General features: G+C 36.0%; 1 protein-coding gene across 3 annotated transcripts in view; it reads right to left on the bottom strand.

Moving 5' to 3' along the window:
• The window catches only part of slc12a1 (solute carrier family 12 member 1), a 72,682-nt gene that overhangs the window by 46,417 nt on the left and 12,742 nt on the right, over positions 1-13,523 (bottom strand). The window contains exons 3-7 of one of the 3 annotated variants that reach the window (XM_012959480.3): positions 12,126-12,248; positions 11,353-11,428; positions 8,322-8,417; positions 5,391-5,530; positions 1,607-1,717 (exon numbers count right to left, since the gene is read on the bottom strand). In XM_012959480.3, the coding sequence (XP_012814934.1) occupies positions 1,607-1,717; positions 5,391-5,530; positions 8,322-8,417; positions 11,353-11,428; positions 12,126-12,248 (546 nt within the window). Of the gene's footprint in view, positions 1-1,606; positions 1,718-5,390; positions 5,531-6,591; positions 6,688-7,824; positions 7,921-8,321; positions 8,418-11,352; positions 11,429-12,125; positions 12,249-13,523 lie in introns of all 3 variants that reach the window. The other 2 variants (XM_012959479.3, XM_002936567.5) reach the window with 2 other exon arrangements.

Raw genomic sequence — 13,523 nt, 5'->3', positions numbered from 1 at the left:
GCAGACACCAGACAATGATATTCAGATCTAAAGTGTGCCTAAATATAATCATTTTACATGTTACTATCTTCTCTGGTATTCTACACTAAGGTTTATATTCAGGGTGAAGCATTACAATCTGATTGTACTAGGAACTGAAATAACAAAAATTAATTTTTAGTAAATGGCATATTTACTAAATGTGGGCAAGGTGCAAAGTGCAAATTTGGTTACAAAGTAAGTTGTACCTGTCAGATAAGGGGCAACATGCTCCTTGCTTGTTATTGTCAACTGCCCAGCACAAGGAATTCCTACTGCACTATTTTGTGTTTCTTAACACACAAATGTATGTTCCTACCCTATTAAAGAGCTCTAAAGACTTTATTTAAGACAAATGAATTTTTTGCTTTTGCATAAATGCCAAATTCCTGTCAAAAACTTAGCATAGCTTAAACTTAAACAAGCACTAACTTACATACTTAAAAATAGTTCCTTGTTATGATTCTTGTTTAAATTATCTAGCAATATTTATGGCTTATAACATGCTGTTCCATTTACATGACTTGCTCTTCAGAAAACTAGTTCAGACCTCTCTTTTGTCTAAGCACCTAGAATCATCCCACACCCTGCTCAACATGAATTTTGATGTAGAGTCACATGATCCATCTGTAAAATGGGGTAAGATTTTACTCTTGACACTTGGACAAATAACATTTGGTGGTAGCTACAAAAGCAGTAGGAAAACCAGTGCCAGGTAAATAGCCAAAATACAGCTGGCTGCTTTTAGGTCAAAGCTTTTAACTGAAATGCTGCAGGCCCTTGTTGACCTGGCTGTTAAATGCCATACAAAATTAAATGTATTGTTTGTAGGGGAGTAGGGTTTATTTCTTAGTTCTGAACCTGTTAGAGATATTTTCCACTTAACCACCACTGAGGGAGTCTTGTATTCTGGGTGTAGAAATACACTTCCCTCGCTGTGTCCGCAGCATCTCATAATCTACTCTGTACCATCTGAAAAATAAAATCTGCCATGATCTATTGAGAGATCAAGTTCCAGCTTTTTTAGAGAATCACTGGCGCCCAAGTTATACTCCCAGCAGAGAATGCATGATATACAGCATTCACTCACAAATGTGAGTGAAAGCTGTATATCATGCATTCTCTGCTGGTAGGAGCAGGAGCAAGTTAAACAGTATTACACATAGAACACCTACAATGGTAAATAAGCAAGACTACTTTAGAGCAGACATTGAAGGCTATGTTCAGGGATAATTTGAAGGTTTATGAGGCAGCTTTATAATTTATGCAAGGTGGGTATGTAGCTGTAATTTATAAGATCATGGCTGTGGAAGCTAGAGTCTTATAAGAGTGCTATGACACTGGTCTTTCTATTAGAGTATTTAAGGCTGGTAAAACTGGCTCAATGTTAGTTACTCATATAAAGAAAACAACAATATGCACAGAAACTGGAGAAGAGTCTGTCAATATCTGTATCCAATAAATTTGTATTCATTTATTCATTCATTCACTCTTTGACTGTTGTTCCTATCATCATCACCTTACCTAGGAGAGTTTAACATTACTGCTACAGATTGCAAATAGTCTGCAAATATATGTAGAATGTTACCTTAGCTTCCCACTCCATACCCGCCACAGATATGCCAAGAAGGAGGATGACTGTTATGGTACCTATTATTCTTATGTCATTGACTTCATCAACCATGATCGTATTGGTGTCCTATAACAGATAATGAGAAAATAAGTTTAGTGAACAGTGGGATGGTCCTGACTGCTGATTTATTTGTGTTTATTAGACTTTATAGCTCATTTACAAGTTCAACGCACAAAAAAGAAAAGGTACTTCTATACATGATCTTTTGCAACTTGTAGTGAGAGCCAGTGTGCCCCGTCAGCCTAGACCTAGTGGTAATTCCAAGATTTTATTAGCAGGTTGCATCAAAACTTATGCTGTTATGAACCCTATGCACCAGAAGTGATGCTATTCAGAAACTAAAATAGGGGCATAGTGTGAGAGATTTAACAAAACAGACGCTAGTTTGCATCCACACTTGTTCATTGCTGACAAGTTTTGAAAAATGTAAAATTCCTTGCTTCACTATAATTATTCTGGGTTTCCAGGAAAAAAAGGCTACAGTTCACTTGTGTTTATAGTTTATTTCTAGGGGGATCATTCATTGATACATATCCACACCCAGTTAGTTAAAGGTACTACACTATACTTCTATACCAGGTTCCCAGATTTTCCACACACTGCATTTTAAAGTGTTCTTCAGTGCCGGCAGGTAAATTAATATAGTACATTTCTTAAGGAACATTCTTTCAAGGTTAGGGCTTATTCACTAAATTGTACTAAAACTCAACCAATATCATGGTTAAAAAAGTACTCATTCATGGGAAAATTACTGGAGCACATTTCATACTTCTCTTTTTTTTTATTTATGCAAGATGATTTAGACTAAAATTGAAATGTCACATCAAACTATCCTTGATGGATTAAACCTAGCAGAATGGTGGGCGTTTGATACACAAGTGCCTGCCAAGCTTGGAATCACATTAAAAAAAAGCTTCAAAATATACTTGTATCTTTCTGGTTAGTTAGGATTTTGTTAAGAATCCACGTACACCAGCAAAAGGCAGAAATGCAAATATTTGATATGATTATGTTTACAGACATTGATGTGTTCTGGAGCTTGTCAACAGCCATGAGCGACATAAAATGGGTATGCCAGCTGCAGAATTGCAATGAATACATTAGCAAAAATAAAGCTGAAAAACCTGAACAGCAGGGATGATATCTGAATGATAAATGTATCTTTTGCTAAAAGTCACTTGCTAAATAGTTTGTTTGCTTTAATGCGTTTTTTCCAAGACTGGCAGGAGAAAAACACTCCGTTTTCTGAGAGATGTCGAATTCTGTAGATATAATTTCATTTCCCAGTACTGGAAATGAGCTCTTATCCTGAACTATGCAAATGCTGTATACATTAATGCACTGTTAACCCTTTAACCCTAACAAAACAATAGATTATATTTTCAATTACATTTTTGAAATACAATCTGAGTGAATAGAAAAAGAAAAATAGGAAATGTTATGTATTATTCATATACATTCACTGCATTCACTGGGGCATACACGGTCCGACTATAGCTGCCGATATCGGTCCCTTGAACCGATTCGGCAGCTAATCGGGCCGTGTATGGGCAGAACAGAGCAGCCTGGCCGACCGATATCTGGCCTGAAATTGGCCAGATCTCGATCGGCCGGGTTAGAAAATCCAGTCGGATGGGGGACCGCATCGGCTCGTTGATGCGGTCCCCGAAACCAGGGCCCAACAATCGGATTATTTTTTTTTTAAGTTTCTTGCTACCCGATATCGCCCACCCGTAGGTGGGGATATCGGGTGAAGATCCGCTCGCTTGGCGACATCGCCATACTAACATACTAAAGGGCAGATTGAACCAGAATCACTTTTTATTCATTCCTATTGGATTTTTAGAAGTGAATTTATCAAATGATGAGCTCTAACTTTCACCTATTAAAAATACAGAATGCTTCTAAAAGTCCCATATGAATGAATATAAAGTGGGTGAATTTTTCAGTGGTGAGATCTAATTTCACATTTTGATAAATCTGCCCTGGAAAGTTAATGTAAAGGTGAACCACCCCTTTAACTCTTGTACTGGTTGTGTTTTGTATGTATTTTGTATGTTCAATGTATCCACCCCTCTTTTGTACAGTACTGCAAATTATGTTGCACGCTTTATAAATTTGTGTTAATAATAATAGGTATAAAATAAGGCATTTAACTAATGGAGCAGATCAGAAGATACCAGGTTAAGGCTAAAGACCCACAGAGCAAGTTAGACGGCTGCAATAGATTGCTGCTACCGTGGGCAACTAACCGCTCCAAAATGTCTTTCCACCAAGAACAATAGGAGTTGCCAGTGCAAAGGCCGACACATCGTTTCGGCTTTCCGAAGTCACATAAAGTTTCCTCCTGCAGGCAACTGGAGCCGATAGATCAGCCTTTCCACCGGCAACTGCTACTGTTACTGGTGGAAAGGCATTTCGGAGAAGTTAGTCTCCCACGGTAGCAGCAATTTATTGCAGGCAACTAACTCACTCTGTGAGTCCTTAGCCTTAAGTAAGAGAAAAAGTGTATCATTCAGAAATAGCAATTTGCCATAAATTCTAAAATTAACTAACCCTCCGTTCTTTACAATACACAAAAATTCCTTAGATGTCTAGTTATAGCAGCTAACCAGACTGACATATGCTTGGCAGTTAAAGTTCAGTGAATATACCTTCAATCTGTCAGGTTAAAAGGTACTTTATATTGTTTTATTACCATTTTCCAGTAAGTTCCCCTTTAAATACATACCGCAGACAATTTCTGTTTACAGATCCTAAACCCATTCTGTCTACTACAATATCTGCATGACAAGGTATGATCCAAATAGAAGCATCAGGACATTTTATTTCCCTGTTAATCTTCTACACAACTTCAAAGCACATTATTGTAGCAAGGAATCTATTGGACACAGCACATTCTTATACTATAGCAAACCCTAATGTAATAGCTTTGTTGTTGTTTTGGAAACATAGATCTAATTATATAGAGACAAGGGAGTAAAATGTACGAGTAAAACAAACAAATCAGCAGTTCAGTGTATCATAATTGCACTTTTCAACCACAGCAATTTTAACACATCCATTTTATATTTGGTCATTTTATATGGTATTCTTGTGAAAAAAAAACATTATACTACTTCTACTGCTGTAATGTGTAAAGTCTGCAGTAGGAGTTTTCTGTGAGTGTAAATTGGTCATTGTAGGCCCCAATGAAAGATCTGATCATTGGCCATAGTGCACTTGGCACAGCATATTGGCAGTCAAATCAGGCCCAGATGCGCTCTTTTGGCAACCTTGCCAAACAAGAAGATCTGGATATGTAAGGCCACCTTTACTTTTTAGAATTTCATAATATCAAGGCCCTACATATAAGTAGAAAAGGGGTCAATTTGTTTTTATGAACTGTAATGTTTTTATGATATAAAAGGTTAAGCAAACCCCAGACTGTAGTCTGTAGCACAAAACAGATCTTGTTGTTCCTGTGTAATGTATATATAAATGTTTATGAATTAGTCTACACATAATAAGCAAAATTGATATTTATGGTTAGTTCTATCAACTTTAATACACAGGGCCACTATCAGAAAACCACTTTTATCATTTGGGCTCTACAAAGGTGAATGTTTGGGGACTCTTGTGGTGTATTGTACTAAATAGATTTCAGGGCTCTGCAATGGTTTGCCTCAGGTGTACTTCATAACCCTGATGGTTGCCTATTTAGACATGTATATATATTTACAAGAGAAGTTATATTTACCTTAAGAATTTCCACAACAGTTTCAGAGAATCCAACCACATACATAGCAACAGCGACGGCATTAGCAAAAGCAAAAATCAGTCCTATGGATCCACCAAACTCAGGCCCCAAACTTCTCGATATGAGATAGTACGCTCCACCTAATGAAAGATAGCATTTGCTTTCAATGGCATATAGGCAGAACAAATGGTGCTTGTGTTTTCGATTATAAATCGCTAGAGCTGAATGTGTCACAAAACCCTTTCCCAAGTGCATAAAAAATGTTATCTATTGCTGCCATATTGCCTTCCAGAACATTCATTTGTCATCTTTTTTAATGTTGCAGTCGCCTAATAGTTATTTGCCAGTGAAGGGCTTGATCTATTGAGAAATGGCTGCAAAATGTGCTTACTTAAAGAAATGGAACATAAAGGGAGCTGATTGATAGCCCTGCTGATCGAACCATGAGAAATTAGCAAAATCAGCCAGCAATAGCCTTGATATTAATATTTCAAACATATCCATGCAAGCTAGATGACAAGCTGTCTATGGTATAATGATTTTTGGAGAGTCAAAACCAGGAGAAATTTTTAATGCACAGTGTTGTGATTAATAGTCACAGATGATGTATAGGGATTTTTCTGGCTGGCAATATGGTACTGGAAAAGTAAATGCATATCTCTAAAGGAAGGCGATAGCAGATTTACATTACCTGTTATTTTGCTGTCATACTTACGATATTTGTAATTAATACATTTTTGTTTTCTGCATATTTTTATAATAATAATGTTTATTATGAATATGAACTGTCTATGGGTACTTTCAGTGGGATGTACATGATAGGCATATTTTTAGGCTATTTATGGACTAAAGCAAAGATGACTGTAAGGTGATATGTTTTCAAAGATTAAAACCAGAAGTAATATGGGAACATTATGTTGTGTACAAAAATAATGAGTATACATACCTACCTTATTTTATGAAGGTAATGGTAACAAACGCCTTTACTTACTCGCAACAGACAATCACGCAGACTTACCATTCACAGTTTGTACAGTCAGTGTATTATTACCAATGGCCAGAGGCAGATATAAAAATATCCATATAAAATACCCTCTTTCCATACATAGTATAATAGCATTAATGATACTAACGATAGTGATGTTAATAGTAGACTTTGGGGGAACCTACAATATTTTATGTTGGAATAGAAAGAACTTACCTCCTCTGACAACACCATTGGTGCATATAGCAGACATAGAGACACCTGTTAATGAAGTAACTACCACACTCAGGCAGATGATAACAACACCAAGACCTGCAAATAGCAAAAGAGATTTGTCTTTTACCTGCATAGTGGTCAGGCAATGAGACCTGTAGCCTCCTTATGTCAAAGCAGCAATGGTCATCCTTATGCACTTGAATGCCACCTGAGTTTGTGACTGGGCCGACGTGGCACAGGGAAGACATTAAATTAAATGAAATCATAGTCCCTGATTACACACTTACCGTGCCATTTTCTGAACTGAATAATGCATGGTTATTAAATGAGATTTGAATTTTACATGGGCTTAATGCATTCTTTCAACCTGTTCTTAATATATTAACACCAGAGGTACTTAAGACATGCACCTTCCTTTGATGTGCTTCTGGGGAGTGTAACAGCCATGTCGATAATCTAATCAATCGGCTTCAAAACGGCTTTTCCAATGTCAGTTTGGAAATACTTGAGTGATGCCATATTAAACAGTGCAACCATGCATCCTTGTATGCACAAGCTGCATATATTTTATTTCTTTTAGGTTTTTTATTTGTTCACAACAAAGTTTAAATTATTCTCTGTACAGAACTGATTTTTTTTCACAGAGCTGTACAAAATGACATGGCTGCTATGATTTCTTTCAGGACAGGTTGAAAGTTCTTGCTTTAATACTACATTGTCTTCAGTCATTAATTCCCACAGCCTTTCAAGGCTAAAGTACAATGACAACACATTTATGATTGGCTCTCATTACAAGAAAACCTGTGGAAAAAAATACCACCATATTGAACTGGGTTATCCTTCCATCCAGGACCTGCAATGTTCTGAATTATATTTAGTAAATAGGATTTGTTTGGCAGCTGTCATACTTTACTAAATATATATACCTCTGCATGGTTCCATCATCTGGTCACCTAAAATGTACTTTAGTTCTGCAAAGGAAGACTAGCGAGTTTACTTTAGCCTACACAGTATCATATGGGAAGGATTTAGCAAACATTATCACCTACCATCATGCCTGTGACAGATGCGATTTACTTTACTTGCCAGCAAATGTGCAATACCATTTATAATTTTACCTTCTCACTCTCCGTACTTGTTGGACACGTACTGATTTTCCAGAACTGACTATAGGACAAAAAATTCCTACCTGTCCAGGAAGTCTCATTAGCTCAAATAACCGTAAAACATTACCTCCACGGACAAAGCCGTTGGTAGCTATTGCAGAAGTAGATAACCCAGTAATTGAGGTAACCATGGTAGCAAGAAGAATTATGACAACTGCCAGACCTGTTTGCAATAAAAAAGAAACACCATGTTTTACAGATTTTTCTTATTATAAGAAATATATCCCTGGTTTCTCCAAGAACTCGAGGTGCTGAAGAAGAAAAAAAATACCCAAGCTTAAGTGAGACTGCTTAAATGCCACGCTATAGCCGCATATGAAAGAGCCAGATCGGAACTAAGGTGTCCTGAAAAATAAAAGGCTTCTGTACTGACAGAGATAGAAGATCCAAGACCTTGAAGTCCCAAAATTCAGAAATAAATCCATACTTTTGTCACTCTGTATCGTCCAGTTTAGGTGTTGAGAGAGAAATCCTGTACCAAGCCATGAGTGTGATTACCTTAAAATAATGAGATTCTGAACTGGCATTGACCTTTAGAATGTTTCACGGCTCATACTTTATTACCTCCTCTGACAAATCCATTTGTGGCAATTGCAGAGGTGGACAGGCCAGTTATAGCAGTAACTGTCACAGCTAGCCCGATGATAATGACACCAAGACCTCAGCAGAAAGAGAAAAATACACTCTGTTAACTATTTAAACAGGTTCTTTCAGTCATTCCTTACTCTGGCCATTTATTAGAAGTATCCTTACAATATTCCTCAATTCTAAAAATTGACATCTACAAGATGAACTCTCTGGTGCTCTATGTTATTTAGCATGGGAGCAATAATTTTGTCTGGTAACTTAAATCAACTTGTTTGAAGCAGATGAAAAATCTGTTGTACTTCTCATATGAAGAAATGTCTATTTGTATTTCCTAGTATAATAATGGTTATGCATCCATTGCACATGGATCTGTGAATTTTGACATAATCTGTATCTATGTATTCTATAAGTCTGCTTCAGTATATAGTAACACTGTTAGAAGCACGCAATGGATATGCATTATACATGTAAACTGATGGCAGCTAAATTTTAAAGCTCCTTTCTTGCAGATGTGACATTCAGCCCCAGTTGGACTTCCTGGGACCCATTTGTTCTTAAAAGGAGAAACTGTGCAGGAGGTCTGTTCCATTATTTTCTGCATCAGCATTGCTTCTGCCATATGGTCATAAACATAGTAGAGAGTCCAGGACCAATAAAGCTAGAAAGACTTTATTGGTGGACCTTATCACACTTGAAAATAGTTACACTTTGTACTGTAAATACATTATAATAAGTTATCTTCTAGCTGCACTGGGTTTGCCTTTTAAAATTAGCAGATGCTTTTGGTAATAATTCTGAGTAGTATGTTTTATTTATAAATCTCAGACAAGGCAACTATGTCCCAAACACTGCACACACAAATATATAGGAAATGCAGTGGAAACAGGGCAACAAAGCGTCTTCCCTCAACCATGTATAGGTATAGGATCCATTATCCAGAAAATGCTGAATTATGGGAAGGTTATATCCCATAGGTTGCACTTTAATCAAACAATTAAATTTTTTTTAGATTGATTTCATTATTCTCTGTAATAATAAAACAGTAGCTTGTACTTGATCCTAACTAAGATATAATTAATCCTTTCTGAGTTTATTGAACATTTAAATGATTTTCTAGTAGATGAAGTATGGAGAGCCATCCATACTTATTTACCAATTTGTGATTTTTTTCAATTCAAATTTACGCAAAATTCTACTAAAATCAAAAGTTTGCTTATTCATTAAAACAAAAATCAAAAATAAAACACTTGATTAAATTAAACCCTGAATAAAAAACGTACTCTACTCATCATTTTCAATGGGTCCAAAACTAAAACCTCATCCATTGACTTCTACATGAACTTGCAAGATGCCAAAGCTTTACATTTTAGTTTTTTTGGATTTTTTTGTGCTTAATTAATATTGAACATTTGCGTTTTTGAAACCACAATTCAAATTCACGAGTTTTATTGCAAAATAATTCGAATCTCAGCAAAAATTTTAATTTGAATGCTGATAAATCTTCCCCTTAGCCCAGTAATGTACGTGAAATAATATCAATAGAAGTTGTTATTGACTGACTTGTCTAATGTTTTTAAGGTTATATTGTCTAGGAATAAAAATGCATGTAATTTTCCAAGAAATCTATTACAGGTATGGGATCCCTTATCCGGGAAACCCGTTATCCAGAAAGCACCGAATTACGGAAAGCCCGTCTTCCATAGACTCCATTTTAATCAAATAATTTAGAATTTTAAAATTGATTTCCTTTTTCTCTGTAATAATAAAACAGTACCTTGTAATTGATCCCAACTAAGTTATAATTAATCCTTATTGGATGCAAAACAATACTTAAATAAATACAAATGTGTCTCTTCAACATCTTATAGCATTTTTTTTTGCTACAAGGAATATATTGAAGAGCTGGGCTTCTTAGTGTGCAAGACATCCATCTTAATGCTACAAAGTTTTGAAGAGTGTATGACATTTAAAATAAATTGGTAAATAGCAGTAAAATTTGTTTCACAGCCATAATGGATAAATAACTTTAAAGAGAAAACAAAATCCTTCTGTTGATTCTCACACCTGGGAGTGAAGCTATGCTCCTTAATGATCCAAATAAGTTACCAAACTGCCCTTTGAAAGCTAATTGCGTGTGAAAAGCCTTAAGCAAAGAATTGGCAGGTTTCAAAATGTGCCCTTTTTATGGAAGGACATAGACATGGCTGTGTCCCTGTGGCTATAAGGCTTTCATTTGATATGCATCATAAAGCTTCTGAGCAGTTATTAGTCAGGCCCGGCATATGCTAAAGTCAAGGCTGAAAGAAATTCCAACTTTCAAGAATGTGCAATATATGTCCAAGTCAGAAACCTGCTTTTCTTTTATCCCACATGGCCCAATTGCTAGTTTTTCAGGCAGCCATCCTCATTTGGTGAATTATGAGCACACAGTTAAAAAGGGCCTATGGGAAGGAATGTCCTCAGCCCAACATCAACATGCATTGTGTTGTGAGAGGCGCCTGCTTGCTAAAAACTCAACTCAGGAAGGCTCCTTTGCCATCATTCCTAGCAGTATGACTTTACTATTAAAGACAATTAATCAAAGCTAATTAAGTAAAAAAAAGCTTTTTAGTCAAGTATGCATTTAAGAATGCATATCAAACTATTCTGTATATCGCGCAATAAAGTGAAAAAAATTAAGGACTGTATTTTTAGATGAGGAAGTGGTGGGTAATGGAGGTATTTCCTCTAGGGCCCTAATATCTGATGGGGCTCATTGTCAAGAATAGGCTTTTGCTATGAGTAACTGCAAGATTGAATGTAGTACATTAACACCTCTGAGAGGATACCTACATACTGCAACACATTCTTCATACTGGAGTATTCAGTTTTAGAGCAGATACTTTGTGGAGGGCAGTATAATGTAGACAAAGGTGGACAAAAGAACCTAGTGCTTCATGTCCCAGAGGATGACCTTGTTCAGAACAATATTACAACAGTTAGGTATAGACCATAGGAAAATGCTTACCGATCCCAGCTTGTCCTACAATCCAGGAGAGCCGAATGAACAGCATCACACCCCATATATTTAGCATGCATCTGACCTATGACAGGAAACAGGTTTAAAAAAAAAAAAAAAAAAAAAAAATATATATATACTGTATATATATATACAAACACACACACAAGATCCATGAATAGAGCCATGAATATCCTATAAATTATATCATTAAAAACGGTACTTAGTGATATAATTCTTGCCACAGACTCACTGAAACTTGTGTATTATAAAACAATGAACCCCTTGTTGAAAAATATAAGGATATTATACATTACCTCGGAGTTTTATGACATGCTTTTATATGGTCATGGAACTCCTCAGTGACTTATAATATCCTTATATTTTACAATAGCTGGTACATTATTCACTATATACAGTATATATATATATATATATATATATAGTTATCACAGACCATGAAACTACCCCTACCCAATTGATCCTATGTGCTTTAAACTGTACATATTGTGCAACAACATCCACCGTAGCAGCCTCTTAAGATAAGTCACTGCCACTAACAGGATGTAGACCAAAAAGCTAAGGATCAAGAAGTGTGTGTTGCCATGTAAATGGTGAAAACCCTGATTATCTTTCTCTCTCCTGCTTGCTTGTTTTGCAACTTTTGTTTTCCAATATTGTGTTATAAATGTGACCTCTTTCCCTCTCATTCTCTATTTTTACACTACTCAGTAAGTATTCCAAATCTACAATACTGAATAAACACAGGTTGGATATCTTACCAGTACACCCTTTATCCATCCAAATTTCACAAATCCACCCTTTTCGCCTTCTTCCTTGTTTGCTTCTTCATCACCTGGAATCCCTTCTCCATTGGTGACGGATCCAGGAACCTCAACCACATTCTGCAGACAAGTATAGAATTATGCATTACAAAAAAGAGATAATACATACTAAGAGTATTAAAATGAGTACCCTTGTGTTTTCTCTATTACTAAAACACACTCAAGGCTCTATTGAAACAATAAGTCACACAACTTTTCAGAGAGAGAATTAATTGTTTCATAGCACTCACTGCATGCAAAAAAAACTCTTTGCTTGCTTTTCTCTATACTGAAGGGACAACCTTATACCCTCTTGAAAAACTGAATTGTTGAAGTGTGGTATAGTTGTTGGCTTCAAGAACCAACACAGAATGACAGGAATACATGCATAATACTCTATTAAAGCCCTACTATCTAGCTCCTACTGGAGCACAATAGGGGTTAAGTCCCAGTATTTTCAGCAGGAATGGTAAGACAAGTGCTTATAGAGAGGGTTTGAAAAATATCACAACCCTATTTACAGAAGTGAATTATAGAAGCTATAACATCAAGAGACTTTAAGTTGCATTGGTAACCATTTGTGAAATGATTCCACCAAGTATAAAATGCTTTATAGCTTTGAGAAAGATATGCTTCATTTCCCAGGGAAAGGGAAGATAAAACATAACTGAAAGAATAATTTTCCCTGCAGGGTACAAAATAAGTTTTAGTAAATTAAAAAGGATATATACAGCAGTGGGATAATTCAAGGTAAAAGATTCTCCTTTAGAAATATTTTCCTGAGCAATTCTTCTTATAAATGTTTGGTGAAACAAGTTATATATTGCAATATGCTGCTGCAGCAGAAAAACTGGTTGCAGAATTATATATATATATATATTTCTGCTGGTGGAACCTGTAACACTATTACGATGCAACCTGAGCAATGTCTTCTAGCAGCAAATACGCTATTGCAAGGTAAGACTATCAGAAGGTAATGCTTTTTGCAATGTAACCTCCCCAAATCTGTGAATAACAGATTTAGAGAGCATTACAGCAGATAGTAAGTTTGAAGCCACTAGGGGCCTCTTTCCCTGGCATACAATGTAAATATAAATTTCACTTATTGGGGCTCATATAATTATGCAGATGAAATAATATAAATCAAATGTTTGACAGATTTTTTTCAGGCCAATGATGAGCCAATGTCCAGGCCAATGCATTAATACATTCTTGTCACATGTAAGCACTTTGCAACAGTGCTAAATAGGACACATTTAAGCACACAAAGGTTGTAGTTCTACTGGTCAGGGTCCTCTTTCCTCTTGGCCCTTTGACAGTTAGCGCTTAATCTTTACTGTAACTGTACTTTGTATT

The sequence above is a fragment of the Xenopus tropicalis genome, chromosome 3 (genome assembly GCF_000004195.4).
Source record: "Xenopus tropicalis strain Nigerian chromosome 3, UCB_Xtro_10.0, whole genome shotgun sequence".
Taxonomy (NCBI): domain Eukaryota; kingdom Metazoa; phylum Chordata; class Amphibia; order Anura; family Pipidae; genus Xenopus; species Xenopus tropicalis.
This window is presented reverse-complemented; position numbering and strand designations above follow the sequence as displayed.